At 43.5% G+C, this 26,397-nt stretch overlaps 1 protein-coding gene across 1 annotated transcript in view; it reads left to right on the forward strand.

Moving 5' to 3' along the window:
• The first annotated feature begins 1,895 nt into the window (after positions 1-1,895).
• Positions 1,896-26,397, forward strand: part of LOC309561370 (cytochrome P450 4B1-like) — a 70,188-nt gene continuing 45,686 nt past the window's right edge. The window contains exon 1 of the mRNA XM_082265250.1: positions 1,896-2,115. Within this exon, the coding sequence (XP_082121376.1) occupies positions 1,927-2,115 (189 nt within the window). The 5' untranslated portion in view covers positions 1,896-1,926. The remainder of the gene's footprint in view (positions 2,116-26,397) is intronic.

Consider the following 26,397-nt stretch of genomic DNA (forward strand, 5'->3'; position numbering starts at 1 on the left):
CATTGAAGGGGGAATGTTGAGCCCTCGAAAAGTGATAGCATTATCGCCTGACCTTTTATTAAGAAAATAAACTTTGACTTGACCTATTACAAATGTGTGGCATGCTAATCTTTCACACTGTACTTGGGATACTCTGGGGACCCTAAGGATACCCCATGTAACAGAGAGTGGCTTCTAGCTACCTGCATTTTACGAGTGATCTAGCCTTTTTGGAACTAGCACTTCTAACACAATTTCTGTCATATAAATGCATTGCAGCATAGGATTCGCTCCTAGTCCTTTGGCACCTACTTATTTATTAATGTGCTGTGCCTGACTAGGTTCCTTTATTTATAGAGTGGTCGGTCCCATAGATTCAACAGACAAAAAAGCTCCTATGCACCGCACATCACTGGAAGACCCCGTGGATATGTGAAATGACAGACTCAGCCTGGTAAATAGGACCTTTTTTGTCTGTTGTATTATTAGAGCTGAGATGTGCTCTGTCCTTGCCAACACTCCCAGCGGTGTACTACAGGAGAGAACCTGGCTGGAGCCTTGAGTGCCACCCCTTATTTGTTGGCTGGTCCTATAGATGGGCAAAGTTATTCATGAGTGTGTTATCATGCATTTATATCAGGAAAGAAAAATCTGAAAGGACTGTCAAACCTTAGCGGCAGCGCTCACTCTGATAGGTTGGTGTTGTTGAAGACGCTGCTCTCCTTGAGCGGGGGAACTCCAAATCATTAGAAACAGAAAGAAAGGATGGCGCAAACGCCTAGTGCATTACCTTAGACACCTTAGAAATTTTATTTACAAAACGCCAAAAGCATACTCACAAACATAAAAGGATAAAATGCATGTCATACACAACTCCAGTAACGAGGATGACACATCTCTGTGGTTGGACAGCTGACACAGTTCAGGGCTCTGAGGAAGGCAGCATGCCCCCCCCCCCCCAACGCGTCAGTGTCCAACCGCAGAGATGTGTCATCCTCGTTACTGGAATTTTTCATGACATGCATTTTATTCTTTTATGTTTCTGAGTATGCTTTTGGCATTTTGTAAATAAAATTTCTAAGGTAATGAACTAGGCATTTGCGCCCTCCTTTTTTCTGTTTCTAGGAAAGAAAAATAACCAACAGGTAACTGTACAATTTTCCATCTTTTCCCGGTTGGAGAAGACTGGATCATGCTTTAGGCCCCTTTCACACTTTAGAGTGCAACTTTGATGCAACTTTGGATGGGAGCAAATTGGATAAGACTTTGGCTTTGACCAGTTTTAGTGGACAACTGTGCACACAAGTTGCATTGTATAACATTCAGGTATGACTTTCATGCAACCTCTGAGGGTTAACATTGAAGTCTATGGCCCTCAAGTTGCATGAAAGTCGGACCAAAGTAGTGCATGAACTACTTTGAAGCTGCTGCAACTTTTAGTTGCGCATATATGAATGGTTATCATTGGAAACATGGAGAATGACATGTCGTGCGACTGCGGGTTTGGGATTTTTATTTATTTATTTATTTGAAAGATGTGTCCTTTTTTCAATCTATGTAACCCAAGTGAAAATGAAAAAATGTATTTATTTTAATTCTGTTTTTACTGTAACTGCAACACTTACCTATAAATGAATTGCAAATAAATACATTTGGCTAATGCATACCTAAAAAAAATGAATCCACTAGAAATTGTTTTTTGATAGACTCGTTTGTTTGCTTTCTTTCCTTTGCATGCATGCTGATTCATGCACCTGCTCTATCTGTGAATGATTGTTTGGGAAGTCACACCTTTTACCTTCAGGGTTTATCCTCCTACGCCGTTCATTTCTAGCAATTGCATTTGTGAAGTCACGCCTTCTCCTGTTACTAAACTATATATAAGACTTGACATACAGTACAGAGATCACTCAGTGTAGTGTACACAGTGCAGTGTGCACTTCCAGCATGGCGTCCTCTATATTTGGATTGCCTTCTCTGAGTTTTTCAGATATATTTCACTGGGTTGCCTGGCTGTGTGTTCTCTATGTCCTATATACAGCTTATTCATTGTACCTGAGGAGGAAGCAGCATCTGAAAGATTTCAGTTCCTTTCCAGGTCCTGAGACGCACTGGCTGTATGGCAATGCACATGAGGTAAGGCGCTGTGATGTTTATCTTGACAATAATTAAAGCTCAACTGCAGACACCAGAATTTTAATGTGTGCGCGTGTTAAGCAGTTTGGCTCCAGATAATTTTTATTTTTATTTTCTGCATACACGCAAAAATCTACATTTTTGGCAATACAATTAATTAACCCCCAAGAAAATGATATATTTTCTGAAAGCAGAGGCCCTGTAGAAAAAAAAGGTCATAGTTTTCAAATTTTTGTTTCACATGATATTTGCGCAACTGTGTTTTAAACGCAAATTTTCATGAAAAAAATATAATAAATTTAATTTTAGTGCAAAATCACACCATATAATACCCATTTTTGGTTAAAATATAAAAGATGAGGTTGCATCAAGTAAATACATTCCATGTTTTAAAATTGCATGCACCCTCAATATCGCCAAAAACGATGGTGCCCAAAAATCCCAATAGATGATGCTTTGAAAGCCTTTACAGCTCATCATTTTAGAGTATATTAGTAGTTCTTATGTTAGAATTATTATTTTCACTCTGACGTTTGCACACGTATGGTGCGACTGCGATTTACATGCGCGTGCGCACCCTGGGCACACATTTGCGTTTGCACAGGCATGCAGGGCTACAGGGGTTTTCTTTTTTTTTTTTTATATATATTTTATTATAATTTTTTTTCTATTATTATTATATTTATTTTTACTTGATTGCTAATCACAAGGGGTTAACAAACACCCACTTCCGGTTTCATTGTTTGCAGATGAAAATGAGGCATGGATTTGCCTCGTCTCACTGCAATCTCTCTCCCCCAGCCGGCGGATGTGTTCCTGGGCACCATTGAGCATGGGACAGCCCAGGAACCACTAGGAGGTTGGGGGGAGGGGGGATGGCGGCATGGTGCGGCAGGCTAGGTGAAAGTAATCGGCAACTATGGAGCTGCACTTTCACTTTGAAGCTGAGAGCGGGCTGTACTGCAGCCATCAGCTTGTGATTAAAGGTTCACTCTTTGGATGTACATAGTGCGTCCAAAATGCTGAATTGGATAATCTGTTTGTAAGGGGAGGTTACAGGGTGGTCATCACGTCCTCTATGTTTCCCCTCTCGTTGGGCTCAAAGCAAGGGTCACGTGAGAGGCTTACCCTGGGGGGGGGTCTTCTTTTAAAAGGGTCACTGCCATACACATGAGGTATCTAAACTCTCTTGATGTCTGTTTCCCCTCTCGTTGGGCGCCAAGCAAGGGTCACATGAGAGGCTTACCCTTAGGTGGGCTCTTATTTTAAAAGGGTCACTGCCATACACATGAGGTACCTAAACCCTCTTGATGTCATATACACATTGGAGGTTGTGTATTGGTTTGGATTGAATTTTGCTTGTTTTGGAGCTCGTCCAAACACAGAACTTGTAGCCCATTAGGCAGAAGCTGATCATGCTATAAAGTAGCATTTTTTTTCTACTAATAATAAATATGACAGCTTCCATCTCCTGGCAATTGTTGTTAAGGAAGCAGCACGTACTGGCACCATTCTTGTCCTTAGCAACCAGTGATATCACCTAATCCCTTTAATTTGTTAGCCAGGAATCCCCGGCCATGTAAACAAAGGTGCAGGGATGGTAGCTGACATCATAGCCCAAATATGGCCATATGGCTGGAGATCAGCAGAGGAGTTTTAATGCCCGAAGGGCAAATATATTGCGTTGTGTTTTACAATGCAGCTTTATTTTACTTTTGCCTCTATAGTGGCAGATCAAGGCACATGTAAAGTCAAAACTTTCTTTTTTTTTTGGGGGGGGGGGGGTTGGATTTCCCTTTGCTATCTGTTTTGGAGGCTAAACAAGAAGTAAGAGGAAATCTCCCCAAAGTGATCGGAATGTGCATCTTAGACAGCTGTCATCAGTACATTTGTTCCCTCTGGAAGATTTCCCCTCACTTCTTGCTTTCATGACAACTCTAAACTTTAGGATACTTTCTGTATCAGGCTCGGGTCAATAAGCATGGTTTGTCTACATTTGCTGCACTTTTGGAATGCGGTACACATGGCAGTTCAGAGGCTGACCTGCTTTGTGTTGAGTTTTTTGGACGCAGCATGCCCTGAAAGATGCATTTGAACTTTAAAAAAAGCAGGCCAAATGCAGTCTTTTAGAATCTAGCAATGTTGTCCGTACATATGCAGCTGCATGTGTTGGACCCGAAAGCTCAGCGTTTGACCAGAACAGTCATCGCCAGGAATCAGCAGAAAATCACTTTGTGTTTGAACAGATTTACATAGGTTGCTAATGTGCAGGTAGGCAATGCTGGGCTCTCAAAAGTCTAGGTTGGTTTGGAGATTCAGTCATGCATTCACCTTGGGTAAAAGATTGTTTTGCAAACACAGACTATATACAAATAATCAAAATAAATACGTAGCACCCTCCTAACTAGGATGCTAGGTAAATTTCATTTTTGGCTCCTTCTGCAATCAAGGGAGCAGTTCTGCACTGTTAATGGTTTTACAGGCTAGGAGTTGACTGCTTCCCCTTGCCTCTGGAAGAAGCTTTTAGAGCTAAGGGCAGGAGATTCAAAACAACCAGCCTGAATATTTATCAGGTTCCAGACAATCCCTGGGGAGGAGTGTCCAGAAGGGGATTGGAATGGTGATAGATATACTGAAGCACTGGAGAGTGGGGTTCTCTCTCCCCAGGAGGGTTCCATAGCCTGAGGGGCTGCTGTCTTGAGGCAGCTCATGGAATGCGTAGTGGTTCTATAGGCCTCAGTGCCGGCGGTGTCAGGGCTGAGGGTCTGGATGAATCTACCTAGAAGCTGATGAAGCTCCTTCATGTTTCCCTCCTCGTTGGATGCCAAGCAAGGGTCACATGAGATGCCTACCCTGGGATGGGTTCTTCTGGGCAATGCTAATCACTTTGAACAGGGTCACTGCCATACACATGGGGTACCTTTTTCTCATGCTTATGATCCGGTAGAGGAAAAAAAATGGAACTCTAGTAAACTCTCTGGATGTATTAAGCATCACCATGGTTACTAGTGAAGGGACATGCTGAGCCAATGCCCTCTTTACCTGTTCAGTGTATCACTGCTACCTCACTCCCAGTAACGGTATGGGGTTGCGCCATGCACCTATCACGGACTCCATGTATGCACTTCACTTAACTCTTTCTCTTCCATACCTGTGTACAGGATGAGGGCCCCAGTGGTGCAGATCTGCTCCTGTTGCTAAGGGGGATGTTTTACGGCCGAAGGAGGCCTACAACGTTTCCCTCGCTGCAAGAGTCTATCTCACCTGCCATGTACACGCTTAATGACAGGCTGTTAGATAAACCTTTGTTACCCTTGGAAACCACTGTAACTTCATACAGTATTAACTCTTTGTACTGAGGTCTTCAAACCCAATGCGCATAGTGACCCAGGCTGTAGACTATAAGTTGCGGTTACTTACATTGCACGCCTTTAGTAACTTAAAAACAGGGAAAGGTTTAAAAGCTTTAATTTATTCTTTAAGTAACTTGATAGCATTCAGAAATAACAGTTTGGAATAAAGTGCAGACATTCCCCTAGCATCTCTAGTCTCTAACTCAGACTTGTGGCTGCCCCAGCATACCTGCATAGGAAAGAATCCATCTTTGGCAGGTTCCATACTTGACAGAGTCCGGGAACTGGCATCTTCGGGTAGAACTACAAGTTCCAGCAATTCTCCAACACGTTGCTGGTCATCTGTGTCTTTTCTCTTATACAGACAGCGTGACTGAATCTCCTCTCTCTCTCTCTCTCTAAGACCTCACTCACTCCCCTAGGATCGGGTCCTCATCCTTTTTATATCACACAGGATCGGATGGTCAGATCCAAAAAGAACCCACCAAAAAACCCAGGAATGTAGTTAACCCTTAACTTCCCTGATGGGGCAGCAGTAAACTCTACCTGCCCATATGTTTCCTTCACTGAACCATGTCCGGAGGAAGGTGGCTGGAAGGTGTGCTGGCTCTTGTAAGTAAAACGACCCTAAATTATCCCTCTGACTGTTCAGTGTTCTGAAAATCGCATTGGCCACCAGTAGTTGTACATTGGACGCAAAGTAATCCAGACTGCTCAGAAACTTGCCCCATGGTCCCCAGCTGTGAGGTCTTGATCTATTCAGAATATTATCTCATGTTTACCACCACCTACCTATCATGTTTTTGGAGACCCTGGAGCAATAGGACGGTAGAAATACCAACAAAAATTGCCACATTTTGGTAAACACCCAAAGGTATTTTTAAGAGGCATGGTGAGTCTTTTGAAGACTTCATTTTATTGCTTTAGGTTTTTGGAAAATATGGAAAGAAAATTAAAATTATTTAAACCTTTTCATGACCAGGCCATGTTTTGCTATCCAGCACTGTGCTACCCTAACTGGCAATTGCGTGGTCATGCAACACTGTAAGCAAATGACATTTATATAATTTTTTTTCACTTAAACTGAGCTTTCTTCTGGTGGTATTATATCACCACTGTGTTTTTTATTTTTTGCTATGTAAACAAAAAAAGACAGAAATTTTTTTAAAAAAACTCTATATTTTTTACTTTCTGTTCTAAAACATATCCTAGATTGTGAGCTCTAACCGGGATGATGCCTCTAGCTGCAGGCATCACTCTGGTACAGAACTTTCCCGAAATATCAGCAATATTGGTAACCTCAGGGGCCGATTCCGATATATTGGGGAAAGTGCATATCGGTCCCTGATATATCGGTGGTGCCGATAATCGGTCCATCCCTAGTATATATATATATATATATATATACGTATATATATTTGGTAATTGATCAAGAGCCTATCTCCTTTTTTTGAGGTCCTTAAAATGCCAGAACAGTACAAAAACCCCCCCAAATGACCCCTTTTTGAAAGTAGACAGTCTGAGGTATTTAGCAAGAGACATGGAGAGTTTTTTGTGTCACCATTTTCTGAAAAATCAAAAAACTAAATAAAGTTTGTTGTTTTTTTTTCTCACATTAGGTTTTACATACTGTCACCTATACAGTACAGCATCATCAAATGACTGCCATGGTGGCGATCAGGGATACTCACCGTGACAGTATGTAAAAAAAAAAAAAAAAAAAATTATGATAATAATTTTAATTAAATAATTTTTTATTCAAGGTCATCCTGTTCTGTGTGACAGTATACCACTCTAGGGGGGAATGATCATGGATTTTTCCCAAATCACCTTTTAGGACAGCACCTAGAGAGAGCGCAGCTCCACCCAATTTTCCCAGGAAACACCGTAGCCTTTAAATTCCCTCCTCTTCCACCATGCCTTCAGTTATTGTGTTTCCTCTGCCATTTTGGAAGCGCTGCAGGGAACCAGTTAGGGGGCTGCGCTCTCTCCAGGTGGAGAAGGGGTAGGCTTACCTCCTAGGTTTTTGTTTTTTATTGACCATCCCAGCACCCCCCCCCCGGTGTACTGGAGGGGGGTGTTCCGGAGCCTTTGGTCCTTAAAGCTCAGGGGAGCAGTGCCTCGCCGGAATGTCTAGCCTGTGTGCCCGGGAGCAGGGAGTTAGAGGCTGCTAGGCAGTCCATGCATGTCGGGCCTGGGTCCCGGCCGGCGAGTGAGGTTGTTCCGCTGGGCCGGACTTCCGGTGGGGGCGTAGCGGCATTGGTTCTGGCCGCTGGAACGCAAGGGTCAGTGGGCGGGTCGGAGGTCGGTGCTTCCGCTTCCAGTCCCTGGAGCAGAAAAAAAAAATTGAAGTAGAATGGAGCCTAAACCAGGAAGTCTTCCTGATGGTTGCGGAAGTCTGGGGCCATGCTCAGGTCAATCTATTTGCGAACCATCAAAACACAAAAGCACCAATATTCCTTTCTCTTCACACAGAGGATCAGGCCTGGGGTCTAGAGGCCTTGCTTATCCGTGGGACTTTCTCTTGTGCTATGCGTCCCCCCCTTCCAGCTGATACCTCTGGTCCTCGGGAAGTTCAAAGAAGAATCCACAGATTAATCTTGGACACTCAATTTTGGCCAAAGAGGCCATGGTTTGCGACACTTCTAAATCTAGCTACGAAACCCCCCCTGGAAATTTCCACTCAGGAGGGATCTACTAACATAGGGAACACTGAACCATCCGGAGTCAGATCGGCTACAATTGACGGCTTGTTTTCTGAAGAAGACCTCTTAAGGGCCAGGGGTCTGTCAGAGAAGCTTGTTACCACTCTTCTTTCTAGTAGAAAAAAGGTGACCAGGGCTATCTACATGAAGGTGTGGAAGAAATATAATTTCTGGTGCTCTTTCAAGGGTCTTCAAGTTAAGAATATAATTTCAGTTTTGGAATGGAGAAGGGGCTGGCAGCCAGCACCCTAAAAACCCAAGTGGCGGCTCTTTCAGTTGTTTGTGAGAAAACATTATCGCAAGAAACTTTAATTATTATAAGGACTCACTAAAACTAGGTTTGAACCTTTAGAGGAAGAAATGATGAAGATTTTAGTTCTTAAAACAATTTTTCTGGCAGCGATCTTGTCAGTCCGAAGAATCAGTGAAATTCAGGCCTTGTCAGTCGCAAATCCTTTTTTAATTATTTTTCCGGACCGAGTGATTCTCAGAATGGATCTGGCTTTTCTTCCTAAGATTTCTATGTCATTTCATCGTACTCAGGAAATAGTGCTCCCTACCTTTTCTTCGACTCCAGCTATCGCTAAGGAAAAGGCCTTCCATACTTTAGATGTGAGAAGATGCCTAATACAATTTCTATCATTAACCAAATATTTCAGGAAATCAAACGCACTCTTCACGGGATCCCGCAAAGGAGAAAAGGTTTCCAAGAGTACTTTAGGAAGGTGGCTTAGGTGGGCAATCAAAGAATCCTACATTGCCCAGGGGGAAAATCCTTCAGAGGGTATTGCTGCCTATTCTACAAGGTCAGTGGCAGCTTCCTGGGCCGAAAGGTGCTTCACCTGAACAAATCTGCAAGGCAGCTACCTGGTCCAGCTTTTCTATTTTCCTTAAGCACTATAGGCTAGACTTACTGTCAGCTGCAGATCAGGCCTTCAGTAGGAAGGTGCTGCAGGCAGTGGTCCCACCCTAGGGTAAATTTCTTGGTTATCCTCTCCACCTGCTGTCCTGAAAGGCGATTTGGGAATACCTTACTTATACTAACCAGTGACGATATTTCTAAGAGTCTTTCAGGACAGCAGCTACTACCCTCCCTGGGATTTTTTGTTTCTAAAATCTGACTTAATAGCTTGTTATGGTTGTTTGTGCTCTGTTTTCCAGCATGTCAGAGGGTACTCTATAACTGAAGGCATGGTGGAAGAGGAGGGAATTTAAAGGCTGCAGTGTTTCCTGGGAAAATTGGATGAAGCTACGCTCTCTCCAGGTGCTGTCCTGAAAGGCTCTTAGAAATACCATCACCGGTAAATCTAGCTAAGGTTTTGTTTTTTTTTTTTCACTATTATTGCTTATAAAACAGTGATATTTACGGATATAAGCAATAGTTTTAGTTGTCATTTATGGCTTTCATTTATGACAGTTTGATTACCATTGTGATCTGTGATTAGCTACAGCTAATCACGTGGTGCAGGGTGTTGTTATTGGCCCAGGTACCATGTGATAGCTGTGGGTCAATCACAGCATCACAATACTAAGCAAAACAGTCATGAATGGAAGCCATTCATGACTGTTTTGGTGATATTTTAATCATTTGATCGAGGGGAGCACCAGTGCACATGCTCACCAGTACGTCGCGGTGCCTGCAGCTGCCACCAGCTCACAGTGCATTTACAGCAAGCAGTTAAAGATCGTCTGTTTATTCTGAATTAAAGAAACGATTTTGTTCTTGCGAAAACCAACCATGGTGTTGTGGTCACATGTTAAAGTGTCATTTCAACCAAAAGTGACTTACATATTACATGTAATATAATCATTCTCTAGTTTTTTTGCATCCTCGATACTTCTACATATAAAACACATGCATTAAGAGGGATAGGATTACAGTGTACAAATATATTTAAGGGACTTCAGTAACTGTAATAAACTGTTTATTCTAAGGTCTTGGAAGAAGTTACATGGCCATGGCTGGTGGTAAGAAGAAAGGAAGTTTAACCTTAGATTGTGGAAAGGATTTTTTACGGTTAGACCAAAACTAAACAAAATTATTATGTAGTGCTTTTCCTTCCAAATAAATAAATAAAAATCACATATGTACAAAATCCAGAATATAAATAATCAAGTGCTATAATAACATAATTCTCCGTGTGATAATATTTGAGTGAAAATGTTTTTTATTATATTAAATAATAACTTTTTTAAAAAAAAAATCTATGTATAAAAGTGCAGTCCCAAATGGAGTTTTCCAGCGTCCAATATAATCCAAGTAAAACAACATCTATACACAGTGCCGTGTCTTCATGCACAAATTCCTCCTTGAAGCAAGAGACATTTTCTTTAAGCAGCTGGTATCTTAGGAATCCTGGGGTGCATCTGATGTACTTTATTTGGATTGACAAAGTAATGCTGGCCAGCCTGAAAATCGAGTATGACTGTCATGGTTTGAGGAGATTTAAAGAGAAAGTAAACCATTTTTTTCCTGACCTGCAAAGTAAAGACATAATGTGTTAGTATGCATCACACTCTAGCACATTATGTGAAACCTACCTGCAAATGAAGCCCTCCATCGATGTGTTGTCAGCGCTGGAGGCAGTGTCCATCTTCTCCCGTCTTCCTTCTGGGTCCGCAGACTCCAGCTGTGTGACTGGCCTGAGCCGCGTGATGTCGCAGGAGCCGCTGGTCACGGCACGGGGCTCTTAAAGAATGGCACGGGTGGCCGTTTCTTCAGGGCGCATGTGCCGATGATGCAATCGGCTGCATATACAGTAAATATCCCCTAAACTGTGCACGTTTAGGAGATATTTACAGTACCTATAGGTAAGCCTTATTATGTGCTTACATATAGGTACAAATGAACCAATGAGAGTTTACAACCCCTTTAAGCAGCTGTACTAAGGAGGATAATCGAGGGGAAAAGGACACCCTTTGTTTAGTCCTGGAAGGACTTTAAGAGCTGTTTAACCTTACTTAAAGTGTTACTATCCCGGGACCCTGCATTCACTGTATCTGGTCTCCCACACTGCACGGAACATGGAAATGCAATAGTTTTAGTACATATAAACTGTTAAATACCTTTTCTCATCACCGTATATAGCAGTCTTATGACTTCTATCAGTTCCTGGTAAAGCTTGTAGGAGGAGTTTTTTTTTTTATACTGTTTTTATACTGTAGTTTTTATACTGTACTGAGCTGTCCTATCAGGATTCAGGACCTCTGACACTCTTGGCCCTGTGCTGATCACATGCACTCTCCCAAGTAAAAAAAAAAAAAACCTCTCTAGCAATGCAAACCAAACTGAGCATGGGCAGCCTGACTCCAAAGGCTCTGGCTTATCCAGATACATAGCATTAAATATGCACAAAGGGTTGAACACAAGAAGAAGTTTGGGCATGAAGACACGGCACTGTGTAAAAATGTTGCTTCACTTGGATTATATTGGACACTGGAAAACTCCGTTTGGGACTGCACTTTTATAGATTGTTTTAATATTTTTTTATTATTTAATATGTATAATATAAAAAAAAATTCACTCAAATATTATCACAAAAGGAATTATGTTATTATAGCACTTAATTATTTATATTTAGGATTTTGTACATATATAAATTTTTATGAATTCATTTGGAAGGAAAAGCACTGCACAATCCTTTTGTTTAGTTTTGGTCAAAATGCACGGTATTATGGGAATGTAATGAGTGTCAGCATCTTCCATTAGATAAGCTAGCGTTATTCAGTTGCTCGCAAGGTTATTTCGGTTCTGACTTTTTTACTGTTAGAGCAGTAAAAATTTGGAACTCCCTCCCCCAGGAAGTGGTACGAGCTGAGAGTGTTGACAGCTTCGAAAAACTTTTAGATATCTTCCTCAGGAAGCAGAATATACAGGGCTATGGGAATTGTTAGAGAATAATAATCATGCACATACACTATATTACCAAAAATATTGAAACGCCGGCATTTACACACACATGAACTTTGGTGGCATCCCAGTCTTAGCCTGTAGGGTTCAATGTTGAGTTGGCCCACCCTTTGCAGCTACAAGAGCTTCAACTCTTCTGGGAAGGTTTAGGAGTGTATCTGTGGGAATGTTTGACCATTCTTCCACAAGTGCATTTGTGAGGATGAAAAGGCCTGCCTCGCAGTCTCTGCACAAATTCATCCCAATGTGTTCTGTCAGGTTGAGGTCAGGAATATGTGCAGGCCAGTCAAGTTCCCCCACTCCAAACTCACTCATCCATGTCTTTATGGACCTTGCTTTGTGCACTGATCCAAATCATTTGGTGGAGGGGGCATTATGGTGTGGGGTTGTTTTTCAGGGGCTGGGAACTCTTAAGGCATCAGCATACCAAGACATCTTGGACAATTTCATGTCCCCAACTTTGTGAGAACAGTTTGGGGATGACCCCTTCCTGTTCCAACACGACTGCGCACCAGTGCACAAAGCAAGGTTCATAAAGACATGAATGAATGAGTTTAGGGTGGAGGAATTTGACTGGCCTGGGAGCCAGGCCTTCTAGTCCACAACAGTGCCTGACCTCACAAATGCGCTTCTGGAAGAATAGTCAAATATTCCCATAGACACACTACTAAACCTTGTGGACAGCCTTCACAGAAGAGTTGAAGCTGTTATAGCTGCAAAGGGTGGGCCAATGCAATATTGAACCCTACGGACTAAGACTGGGATGCCATTAAAGTTCCTGTGCATGTAAAGGCAGGTGTCCCAATACTTTTGGTAATATAGTGTACACACACATAGGTTGAACTGGATAGACGTGTCCTTTTTCATTATTGTAAACTACAGTATCCCTCAAAAGTGAGTACACCCCTCACATTTTTGTAAATATTTTATTATATCTTTTCATGTGACAACACTGAAGAAATTACACTTTGCTACAATGTAAGGTAGTAAGTGTACACCTGTAAAAAAAAAAAAAAAAATGAGTTGGAAACGATGTATGCATTCTATATATGAGAAGCTTATATCCTTTGTTATTAGCAGTTCAGCTTGTCCTGATCTCTAAAAGGAATCTTTAGTTAGAAAGTATGCAGGTTTTCAGCGATGACCTCTTTTACTAGAATACTAATTCCCCGGATGTCATGCTAATACAAAGACTTTAATACCTTCCCCGTCAATGACCTGAGACAAGAATTCAGTCTGGAATCCTGACACTCTCTCTCATCACTGTGGGAACTGAAATATGATTTTGGTTCACATAGTCAACTATAGAGTTGTTCAATAGAAGATCACAAGAGAAAACCTAATGGCACCCTTTTGACTGAAATAAATGAAGTTTTGCCTCAACATATGGAAAGAGTTATGTATTAGCTGTGAAAATGTCCCATGAAGGATCGCATAAGAAAAGTTTTCTTTGCTGTTCAAGCTTTGAAAATGTGGAAGAGTCATGCAAAGCATCTCGTTCTGGCAGACACGGTAGATCGCTTAAGGAAAGTGTGACATATTTTGTGTTTCTGAGAACGCCAAATAAAACTGACTGTTATTATTATTGGGGGGGGGGAAAAAACATTGTAAAACCATGTCTCATACTTTTTATCTTGGGAGATCCTTTAAAACACAGGTGTCAAACACAAGGCCCGCGGGCCGAATGCGGCCCTCCAGGGCATTTCATGTGGCCCTCGCACCTCTCCCGCAGCTGCAGCACCCTCCTTGTCTCTTCCCCCACTTTGTCTCAGTAGTCGACAGCAGAGGGGACAGAACTCCTTTGCCAAATCCTGCGCTTCTCTGTGCTGCTGCAGAAAGGCTCGTCCCCCCCCCCCCCCTTATCAGCAGTCAGCAGCAGAGAGGAGGGCAGAACTCTTCAAACAGATCCTGCACCTCTCTGTGCAGCCACACCACCTTGTCTCTGCCTCCCTTGGTCTGCGCATTCAGCAGACTCTGTAAGCTGACTCCAGCCCTCCTCTGGTCCTCCCCCAGACCTTGCACTTTTTTCTTCCCAGATCCACCTTCTTCTTCTTCTTCCTGGCAGTAGCAGAAGGTAGGGGGTGCATTGTGATGTAAGGAAGGGTTGGTGACTCTTGACTTATGATGGTGGGGGGCTTTTGACATCTCATGTAAGGGTGTAAGAGGGAGTGGGGTGCTCTGGACATCAAATCTTACAGATATAACCGGCCCTTTGAGGGCAACCATAATGCTGATGCGGCCTGCGATGAAATTGAGTTTGACACCCCTGTTTTAAAAGAATTTTCAGGGAAAATGGAAAGAATGCTGGTTTGATTTACATTTGATTTACAACTTTTACCATGACTTGAAATTCTTATGTTCTCGTACAAAACTTCGAGTATCCTAGGGAACTAGTCTCCTCTGGTGGTAGGAACCTTCCCCTCATTCCCCTCCCCTCCCCTTCCTCCCCATCCTCCTTATTTCTACTTCACCCCTCTTACAAACCCCCCCTCAGCCTCGGGTATCAGGACATACCCGTCCAATAAAAGGGGCGCACCTTATACGGTATTAATAACTTACAATAATTGACAAGTAACTAGGCATGATTCAAGCCAGGAAAAGGAGGCCGGCCATGGCGGGTCTACCTTCTCACAGCACTGACCTGGAGCTGACTGATCACAGCTTGAACCCTTTGGGGTGACAGGCAACTCCCTAATAAAAAACAACTTCCTGGAATCCCTCTCAGGCTAGTCAAGAAGTGCGACCCTGAGTGAGATAAGCTGTAAGGGCTCTTTCACACGGGCGTTCGGTTTTTTTTGCCCGATCAGGTCCTTTTCTTTTTTTTTTTAAACGGACACGGATGACACTTGTGTCATCCGGTCCGTCTGTCAGTTTTTCATCCCATCCGTTTGCGGTTTTTTATCCCATAATGTATCTCTATGTAAATACGGATGTCAGCGGATGACACCACTGACATCCGTTTTTGCGTCCATTCCGTTTTTTGAACGGAAGAAAAAATAGGTTTCTCTTCCGTTCCAAAAAACTGAACTGAACGGAAAGGACGAAAAAACGGATGCCAGCGGATGATCATCCGCTGACATCCGTATTTACATAGAGATACATTATGGGATGAAAAACGGACATACGGAACGCCCGTGCGAAAGAGCCCTAAGGCCCCGTTCACATAGGGGCGACGCTACTTCGCGGAGGTCGCGGTGCGAGCAGCGCGCCGCGACCTCGGAGTGGCCGCCACGGACTTCATAACATTGAAGTCTATGGCGGTCGCCTCCTGGTCGCCCCAAAGAAGCTCCGGACCCTTTTTCTAAGTCGGAGCGACTTGTGTCGCTCCTATTAGAACGGGTCCGCAGCTTCCCTATGGGAGGCGACCTACGGCGACCTGTGTGAACCGGGACTAAGAGTTGTGTCTGCTATTTTGTTCAGATTCCAAACATTTTGTATTATGCTTCATTGCTTCATTTGTACTACATATTGTCAAATTTTGTACTAAGGTCAATTTATGACTGGATTTGCTGTTGATGTTTACAGTTCTACTCTGTATGTTCTTTTTCAATAAAAAATTCTTGGTTAAAAAAAAATAAACAATTTTCAGGGATTGAGGACCCCCTGCTAAAATTTACATCTCATGGAACATTGGTTGTAGAAAGGTTTAGATGAAATAATAAATCATTTGGTGTACCTAGTGTATTTGAGACCCAGGGTCGATCATTTTACACCCCCCTACCCTATACAGCAAAATTATTTTCAGAAACAATCTTAAAATGAAAAATAACCACACAACAGAAACACAGACATTAAAGGGATTGTAAAGTCTAATTTTTGTTTTGGTTAAAGATAACACACAGGTTATACTTACCTGCTCTATGCAGTTGGTTTTGCACAGGTTGACCCGGGTCCTCCTCTTCTCAGGTCCCTCTTTGCTGCTCCTGGCCCCTCCCTCCTGTTGAGTGTCCCCACAGCAAGAAGCTTGCTATGGGGGCACTCAAGCCAAGCTGCAGCTCCCTGTGTCCATTCAGACATGGAGCCGTGACCTGGCTCCACCTCCTCTCTCTCCTCAATGGCTAACTGATTTTGACAGCGGGAGCCAATGGAGCTGTGCTGCCATCTCAGCCAATGAGGGAGAGTCTTGGGCAGCCTAGATGGATCTAGATGGGGTTTAGGTAAGTATTAGAGGGGCTGAGGGGGGCTGCTGCACACAGAAGGTTTTCTATCTTAATGCATAGAATGCATTAGGATAAAAAAAACCTTCGAACTTTACAACCACTTTAACAATTGTCTTGTCTTCTTATCTTTTGTGGTCAGCTTAGAAAAGGTCCTCTACATTGATCCTTAGTGTAAAATCCTCCCTTTGCATTGGTGGTCAGTACAGAAGTGACTCTCTACATTGGGGATTAGTGAAAAAAATGACACTTTGCATTGGTGGTCAATGTAGAGAAGGCTCTCTATGTTGGGGGTAGTGGAAAATTGCTCCTTTGTATTGGTGGTCAGTGTTGACCGACACTCTGTATTGATAGTTGATGAAAAATTGCTCCTTTGCAATGGTCATCATTGTAGAAGCTCCCCTCTACATACGTGGCTAATGGAAAATTATCCCTTTGCACTAGTGGTCACTGTAGGCGAGAAATAAATCTGCTCACTGCTCAAGGAGCTCATAACCTTCCACAGGAACCCAAGGGCACCATGGAACCCTGCTCGAGAAAGGCTGTTTTAGCATGTTTAATTTGGAATTTGTGATTGCCTTTGAGGATTGGTAAGGATTTTTCCAGGGGTGTAACTACAGGGGCTGCAGGGGTTGCAATTGCAACCGGGCCCAATGCTCCAGGGCGCCTGAGCGGCTCCCCTGTACACCTGAATAAGAGGGGCAGTGGGGGCAGCATGTAGAGAAATCACTGTCCTCCTTTTTCCTCCTGTAGCTGCAGGAGGAAAATGGAGGAGATTGGTTCCTCTTTATGCTGCCCCCGCCACTCCTTCTATCCAGTTCACTTGTGTTCTGCTGTCTCTGGGCCCCTGTGTGCTCCCCTGGTCCCCCTTCCCCACTGTGCTGCCCCCCCCCCACCCCCACTGTGCTCCCTCCCCTCTCCTGCCAGCTGCTGCAGGGGATGTGTCACAATAGAGAATCAGGAAGGGATCGGTAAATATGTAATTTACCAGCTCCTTCCCTTTCTGAATGGACAGAGTCATAGTCAATGACAATGTAAAAAAATAAGATAAAATGATAAAAAATAATACAATTAAAATACCAAAAAATGAAAACTACTGACACGAGTGGGTGAACTTCCAGGATCCCAAAGGTCACACTTGCAACCAGGTCCTGGCATTCCACCACTGTGGGGAGGCCCCAAGATGGCAGAAAGGGGGCCCACTGCAGAACTTGTGAAAGGGTCCCGCTGCGGGACTGTAATAAAGGGCCCCGCAATGAGAGTAAAGGGCCCCAGGATCAGTGGGAAGAGCCCCAGGCTTGAAGGGAATGGCCCCGGCCAGGGGTCTGGGGGGCCCTTCATGATTTCTTGCATCGGGGCCCTGAAGGTTTTAGTTACACCTCTGGATTTTTCCCTGCTGTAATGATATTTTGCCTTTGTAGTACCCTCCTAGTTAGGTTGCTTGGGGAATTTAGTTTTGGCTCATTCTGTAGCCAGAGGAGCTGGATTGTTTGCTTTAGTCTGTAGTGGCTCCACAGGCTGTAGTATTGATTGTTTCCCCCTGGTTTTGTTGAGAAACTTCCAGAGCTTGGGGCGGGAAAATTTAAATCCCCAGCCTGAATATTTACTACCCCATGTCCAGTAGCGGGGAGGGAAGAGGTAAATATGCTGGAGCCTGGACAGAAAGGGGTTGTTGGTGCTTGTTTGTCCTGCCTGCAAGAATGAACTGCCATTCCTCCAGGGGGCTGCTTACCCCTGCAGCCTTCCAGGACTGGCTTTTGGATTACTCAATGCTATGGACAGAGCCCTCAAACAGGATCCATCCTTTGTCTGTGAGTAAAGCCTGAGCACTGTGCTGCAGTTTTCAATGGTCCCAGCTGTGGATGTGTGACTGTTCCAGGTAGCCCAGTTTGTCCAGACTGTCTTATGGTCATAAGCTGAAAGAGATAGGCTGCTCCAGTCTACTACAATTGTGCTGATTTTCATTGTACATGGTCAACATGAACATGTGAACCTAGTGACTGTGCTACTGCTATAGAGAGAAGTGTCCTCAGCTTAAAGAGGAGCTCCAGGCTCTCCCTCAAAAAATTACAAATACTGCAGCTGCTGACTTTTAATATAAGGACACTTACCTGTCCGATTCTTCAATGGGTTTCGGGTGCAGACGCCGGTATTGTAAGTAAGGGAAACTGGCAGTGAAGCCTAGTGGCTTTACAGTTGGTCTCCTACTGTGCATGCGCGAGCTGCGCCACGCATACTTTCCGACTTTTTCAGATGGGAATGTGGGACACCTATTAACAAAAGTATGTAAGCATAGGACACGCCCCTCTGCCACGCCCCCTTAAAGAGGAATTGCACACAAAAATTTGTTATACCCACAAGTGCTTTTTTATTTTTCTACCACTTCTATTCCTTTATACTGGCTTTGAGCTTTACAAATGCCGCAATTTAGAAATTGGATAAAAGGTTTAGCACTGGGAAACACTTTTTGAAGGATAAACAGTGCATTTTATATACAACTATACAGATCAGACCAAAATGAGGGACAAATTGAGGAGGAAAGAGGGACAGAGGGACTTTGTTCCAAATCAGGGATAGTCCCTTAAAATCAGGGACAGTGGGGAGCTATGCATTGTGAATGATCCCTCTGGGACCTCTTATGTGTCACCGAAGGCTGCGGGAAAAGGGGGGGGCGGAACTTCCGGCTCAGATCGCCACAGTGCATTTGATTGAAAGTGGGAGCAGGTACCTGACAAAACCAAGTACCCACCCCCCGCCAAAAAGTGCTAAGTGCCATGTTCCATTTTAAATTTGCACTCAAGCATTTTGGAGTATCCCATTCCAATTGTTGTCCTTCTGTTCAAGTTCTACTGCAATAAACCTCAAAAAGACATCCAGACTGTTTTCTGTGCTGAAGCGAATGAACTGTTTGCTGTTTAGGGGAGCACCTGTGCTAAAATTCGAGTGAGCGACCCCCCCTCCTGAACCATACCAGGCCTCTTGCCCCCAACATGGGGAGGGTGTTTTGGGGTGCCCCCAGGTGGTTAAGGGGAACCCTATGACAGAATAAGAAAAAAAATACATGGGGTCCCCCCAAAATCTATACCAGGCCCTTCAGGTCTGGTATAGATTTTAAGGGGAACTCCACGGAAAATAAAAAATGGAGTGGGTTCCCCCCTAAAATCCATACCAGACCCTTATCTGAGCATGCAGCCTGGCAGGCCAAGAAAGGGGAGGGGGAATGAACATACTTTAAACACTTCAGCTCCAGAAGGATTTACCCCCTTAATGACCAGGCAATTTTTATGATTCGTGCGACGCTGTACCCAAATACAATTGATGTCCTTTTTTTCCTACAAATAGAACTTTCTTATAGTGGTATTTGCTCACCTCTGCAGTTTTTAGATTTTGCGCTTTAAACAAAAAAAGAGCGACAATTTTGAAAAAAGCACAATATTATTTACTTTCTGCTATAAAACATTCCCAATTAAAAAATCTATTTTTTTTTTATCAGTTTAGGCCAATTTGTATTGTGCTACATATTTTTTGGTAAAAAAAATCCCAAAATTCGTATTTTAATTGGTTTGTGCAAAAGTTATAAGTTTACAAACTACGAGATAGATTTTTGGACTTTTTATTTAATAATATTTTTACTAGACAGCGATTTTTAGCGGGACTGCGACATTGCGGCGGACAGATCAAATACCGAACTGACATTTTTGACACTTTTTGGGACCAGTGACATTAATACTGTAATCAGTGCTAACTAATATGCACTGTTACTGTATAAATGACACTGGCAGGGAAAGGGCTAACACTGGGGGGGTGATCAAGGGATTAAGTGTATGCCTGATAGTGCGTACTAACTGTGTGGGGGGATGGGTTGGACAGAGGCAGAGAGAGATCGATGATTCAGCTTGGCTGAATCACACTATCTTTCCCTGCCTCTCTGACAGAAAAGCCGCCTGCTTTGTTTACATAGTCAGACGGCTCTTTTGTCATTCAAGCCAAAGATTGTGGGAGGCCGGCGGTGATCAAGCATGCTCCTCCTGCGGTCTGGCTCCCGCTGTGTCTAATCACAGCGGGAACGCAGCTCCGGCGGCGTGCGCGCGCTGCCGAATCCACGTGCACATAATCACGTAGATCTACGTGATTATGCGCAGCCGAGCCGCCCCGCTGCAGTAAATCTGCGTGGGGTGGTCGGCCAGTGGTTAATATTCAGATATAAAATATTATATATTTTTATTTTGAATTACCAGTTATTAGTCAGTAGGTGGTGACCTACAGCACCAGCTTTCTGCGTTAGTTTCTTTAAATGGGCAGCCTGTGACAGAGACCTGCATAGTGGGAATGATGAGTTATAAAACTAATGCCCCTTTCACACAGGCCGATCTATTTTACAGACTTTGCTTACTCACTGCTCACTGTGCAGAGATGGACTTGTCAGTAGGGATGATCGAACGGTTCGGGTCGACCTTCGGTTCGACCCGAACATTGACTGTTCGAGTTTCGGCCGAATTCCAAACTTTTTGCTAAAAAAGTTTGGAATTCGGCAACCAGAACCGACCAAAATGCAATGGGACAGGAACTGGGCTTTAAAAGCCCGTGATTGGACCAGAACCATCAGTAAAGCCAATTGAGGGGGCAGTAGAATGCTAGGAATGTGATTGGAGCGACTAGGGGGTCCAGAGGCCAATCATTAGTGAATACGCCCCCCCAGTATATAAGATAGCCCTGCCAAATCTCTACCATTTTAATACAGGGCTGTGGAAGAGAGTGGAAGCAGTTCTGTTACTTCTGCTCTCAAAGTGTCATTTAGCAATTATTAGTGTGAGGAAAGGGATATCTAGTGTAGTTAGGGTACTATTTTCCACTATAGTTAGATTTAATAATCTAGTTTCTGTAGGGAAAGTGTTAAGTGCAAGGGGACCGTAGTGTAGTGTAGGGTTAACTGACTCTGACTGCTATGGCAGGGTGACAAAACCCTTCCATTTCAGGGTGACCGCTATAGAGAAAAGATCGTTTCTCTTAGAACACTTATAGAACCGGATAATAGCTTCGCCTCTGTCACCCTGCTTTTTGTTGCAGGCGTTTATAGGGCTTTTTTGAGGACATGTTTGGAGTCAGGCATGACATCTGAACTTCTGTGTAGGGGTATATATACACACACACACACACATGTATGTATATATACACATACACATATACAGGTGTGAAAGTAGCAGAAACCTATGCTTGCACTAATGAAATAATTAACACCCATATGGCTTCTCTGCTATAACACCTGTATGTGTGTATGTGTATAAATACATATAAGTGTGTGTGTATATATACCCCTATACAGAATTTCAGATGTTTTGCCTGCCTCCAAAGACCCCCAAAAAATGCCCAAAAAAAACGGCTGCTGCAAAAACACACCTGGGCGTTTTGTAGCTGGTGTTTTTTTGGGCATTTTTTGGGCGTCTTTGGAGGCAGGCATAACATCTGTACTTCTGTGTAGGGGTATATATACACACACACATGTATGTATATATACACATATATAGGTGTGAAAGTAGCAGAAACCTATGCTTGCGCTAATTAAATAATTAACACCCATATGGCTTCTCTGCTATAACACCTGTATATGTGTATGTGTATAAATACATATAAGTGTGTGTGTGTATATATAACCCTATACAGAAGTTCAGATGTTATGCCTGCCTCTAAAGACCCCCCAAAAATGCCCAAAAAAAACGCCTGCAACAACACACCTGGGCGTTTTTTTGGTGCAGGCGTTTTTTTGGGCATTTTTTGGGGGTCTTTGGAGGCAGGCAAAACATCTGAAATTCTGTATAGGGGTATATATACACACACACTTACATGTATTTCTACACATACACACATATAGGTGTTATAGGAGCGGAGACATATGCCTGTTAATTATTTCATTAGCGCACGCATAGGTTTCTGCTACTTTCACACCTATATATGTGTATGTGTATATATACATACATGTGTGTGTGTATATATACCCCTACACAGAAGTACAGATGTTATGCCTGCCTCCAAAGACCCCCCAAAAATGCCCAAAAAAACGCCTGCGCCAAAAAAAAAACGCCCAGGTGTGTTGTTGCAGGTGTTTTTTTTTGGGCATTTTTTGGGGGTCTTTGGAGGCAGGCATAACATCTGAACTTCTGTATAGGGGTATATATACACACACACTTATATGTATTTATAGACATACACATATATAGGTGTTATAGCAGAGAAGCCATATGGGTGTTAATTATTTCATTAGCGCAAGCATAGTGTTCTGCTACTTTCACACCTATATATGTTTATATATACATATATACAGAAGTTCTGATGTTATGCCTGCCTCCAAAGACCCCCAAAAAATGCCCAAAAAAACGCCTGCTACTAAACCGGCAAAGTGTGAAAATAGGGGAGCCACTATCCTGTTCTATTGCAATTCTAATACAAATGAACTTTTTTTTTTTTTTCTGGTTCTGGACATGCTACAGAGCTGAAACTTCACAGGTACACTTTTTAGACCCCCCAGACACTAAATCCAAAGAAATCTCATTTTTTTATTTCAATCATTTTTTCAATAATTGTCTCTCTATCAAAAATGACAATTTTTAAGAACTTTTTTGTGTGATTAATAGAACCCTAGGCACTTTTTAGGGGCATTTATTGGGTTTTAGGGTTTCAAAATTGTGTTTTTTGATTACCGAAGTTTGGGTCCCATTGATTTCAATGGGGTTCTGAAATCCGGGCCGAACTTTCGGGAAGTTCGGGTGTTCTGGTCGAACCGAAGTTTTGAAAAGTTCGATCATCCCTACTTGTCAGATCCCCGCTCTCCTCTATGGGGAGATCGGATGAAAACAGACCGCCTGTCCATTCTCATCTGATCCGATCCGCCAAACGGATGTAAAATAGGACCACCATCCGTCTGGATTTAGCAGACAGGATCAGATTGGATAGCAGCGGAGAAGTATCCACTGACATCCACCGCTCCATAGAGAAGACTGGAGGGTCCAATCAGGTCCCCCTGAAAACTGACAGGCGGACCTGATCGGACAGCCCGTGTGAAAGAGCCTAACTCAAAAGAGGGAAAACCAAATAAAACAAATATATAAAACATATTTTTTTAAACTTGTAAAATATTAAAAATGTGAATGAAATTGACATAATCATACTTTCACTTTAAATGTTTTTAGTATGATATAAATGTAGCACTGCCCCCATGGGAGCTGCTTAAAGTGGATTCCCCTGGGTTACCCATAGCAACAACTGGTATTTTCTTAGCATTTTAAGTCCTTGACTCAGTCAGTAAACAGTCCAGGAGATTTGTTTTTTTTTTTTGGTATTTTATTTGAACTTGGATGGGAGAAGGAATGAGTGGATACTCCAACTTAACAAACTATGCACAATCTTGAGGACTTCTATCTATGTTGAATGTGGCAAGGCCGCTGCTTCACCCTGCCACTGAAGTATTGAAAAGCATACTATTTGGTAGATTACTCTTCAGGGTCTAACTTGGCACCCCCTTTCTTACTGACTGTGTGCGCTGACCTTCTGGCTACTGACCTCGCTGGAGTGGTCCCCTTCCTAGGCAGACCCCTGGCAAGCCCCCTGGTACTCCCGGACACTGTTTTTCCCAGATAGCTCTGCCTTCACCTCCCCTGTCAGTTTCTTCAGGACCTCTATGGCTCGGCTCCACACCTGGCTTACTAGGCCGACTGCCTGTGACCACCTTCCTCTCTGACAGGAGGAGAGACAGCTGTCACCCTCCTCCTGGGACTCTGCTTCCCACCAAAGACACCCTGTCACATGTGCCCTTGACTTTTATGGTCAATCCCAGGATGCACTGCGGTGGTGCCCTCCCACTGGAACTGCCACAGAAACCTGTGTGTCACTGGTTGGGTTTCCTCCACTGTCCAACTGGCTCCCCTATTGGATACAGTGGGGACACTCCCTCAGACCAAGTGAATCACACCTGGACACATGTAACAGGCCTAACTAACAATCCTGCTCCCTGATAAACACAAGATCAAACACATGATTTTTCCTAGCACCTATCTAGGAGGGTGCTACATCAATAACCCTTACCTAAACATAGTAGAATATAATAGATCTCGTAATAACTTGCAATACAAATTATACCAGATTTTTGCCCTTTATTCCAGATTTATCGGTTTGTTGAGCTTGCAGATTGCAGTTTAATCTCAGGTTCCGGTTCCAGAGGGCTTGTCTTTCTGATAATAAGCCTGTGTTACTGTGTCATTACTGCACTGACCTATGTGCTATTGATTAACCATTCATTTCAATGGCCTTGTCACACAGCTGTTATCAGTTGAAGGGAAGAGACAATCAGTAAGTGTCAAAACAAATGTCTGGGTTCAATGTTAAGATCTGATCTACTGGGTGAAAGGTACATAATACATAATAAAGGTAAATAATTCCGATCATACACACCACGCAGTATTAGTTGTTAAGAAATGAAGATGCTCTACCAATATAAAAGGTTAGCTGTGAAGGGGAGTAAACTAAGTAGCTCAACTCCAGGCTCAAGTTTTTTTACATTTGTCAGAGTGAAAAGCGTTATCCAAATAGAGGGATGACTCTTGTGGCCCGTACAACACTATGATAAAATCGGGTGAACGATCTGCTGGTTTCCCTTGATGCTTCACAGCAGGTCAGACCTGAGGATAGAAATAATGTATGTAGCTACCTCCTAGGTAGGTGCAAGTGAGAGAGTATAGTTTTGAGCAGGGCTTTTTATCAGGGGGAACGCGGGGGAACGCAGTTCCGGCACCTCTAGCACTGAATGTATGCCATGGCAAGGGGTGCTGGAGGGTCTACTGATGCTGGATCTATTGATGCTGAAGGGGATCTATTTTTGGATGGCAATCTATTGTTGCTGGTGGGGGATCTTTTGATACTGTGGGTTAATTGTTGCTGGAAGGGATCTACTGTTTGGGGAGGGGGTCTACTGTTGCTGGCTGCTAGAGAGTCTATTGATGCTGGCTGCTGGGAGATCTTTTGCTGCTGCTGGGGGTATATTGCTGCTGTCTGTGGGGGATCAATTTTATTGCTTTTCTTGTTATCATAACCAAATTCCATACATTCCACTACAAAATTATACTTGGCTCTATATTCTCTAAAAGGGGCTGTACTGGAAGCTGAGTAGGGGGTGGATCCAAGTGTCGGTGCTCAGAGGTGGAAACAAGGGTTAGTGCTCGAAGATGGGTAGGGGGCGGAGACACAAATTAACTTAGAAAGGGGAGATCCTGCACCTTTTCTCTGAGAAAAAAAGCCCTGGTTTTGAGCTCTGTCTGCTTACCAGAAGAGCTGCAGGTAAATCTATATTGTTCTCTGCCTACCAGAGAGCAGGATCTGTTAGTGAGGTCTGCTCATTGTGCTCACCATGCCATCATTCAGTCTAGAGAGTGTTTCACGCTGGGAGGAATCCTGACGAATGGGTGCATAGGCTTTTGATACAGTCCTGATGATTGGCAGAGGGCAGGTTGCCTCAGTGTGCATGCTGGGATACTGTATAAAATCCAGGAGCACATGTGTCTTTCGTTGGAGAGCGGAGTCCCGGAGGGAAGGGGCGGCTGCCTCCTCCTCTGTAGAGGTGCCATGCAGTCGCAGGAGGTCGTCCTGAGGACCAGAGGAGCAGTTGAGAGGAGCTGAACTCAGAGGTCCTGGGAAGCGGACCGACAGACACCGGAGACCCTGTTGCTGCAGTACAGGAACGTGTGTCAAGGGTCCTGACCTACAAGTGGAGTCGTGAAGATAGTAGTCCCCAGAATTTGTGAATAGTTAATTTGGAGTATCCCGCTATTGCCTTCTCCTATCCAAATTACAAAATAAATGTAGCAAGGTTTCCAGGCCCATGTGAGCTGCGACCCTGGGTGTGACAACTGAAGCAGCGACAACTCCGGCATCTTTGTTTGTGGTTTTTATTGGAATAAAGGGGATGGGAGAAGGGAATGAGTGGGATACTCCTTGAGGCTTAAACTAATTACAATTGGGACTTTACTTCTGAAATGCCCGTTGGCGCTTCCTTGATGCCAGCCTGCGCCAGCCAACGCTCACTGACACTGAGAACACTCTGTAGAACAGAAAAAGTGCTGAATCCTCGACTTATAGTCCAGAAGATCCAAGACTGAGAACTGTAGAACTGC

The sequence above is a fragment of the Pelophylax lessonae genome (assembly GCF_965119305.1).
Source record: "Pelophylax lessonae genome assembly, chromosome: 8".
Classification (NCBI taxonomy): Eukaryota; Metazoa; Chordata; class Amphibia; order Anura; family Ranidae; genus Pelophylax; species Pelophylax lessonae.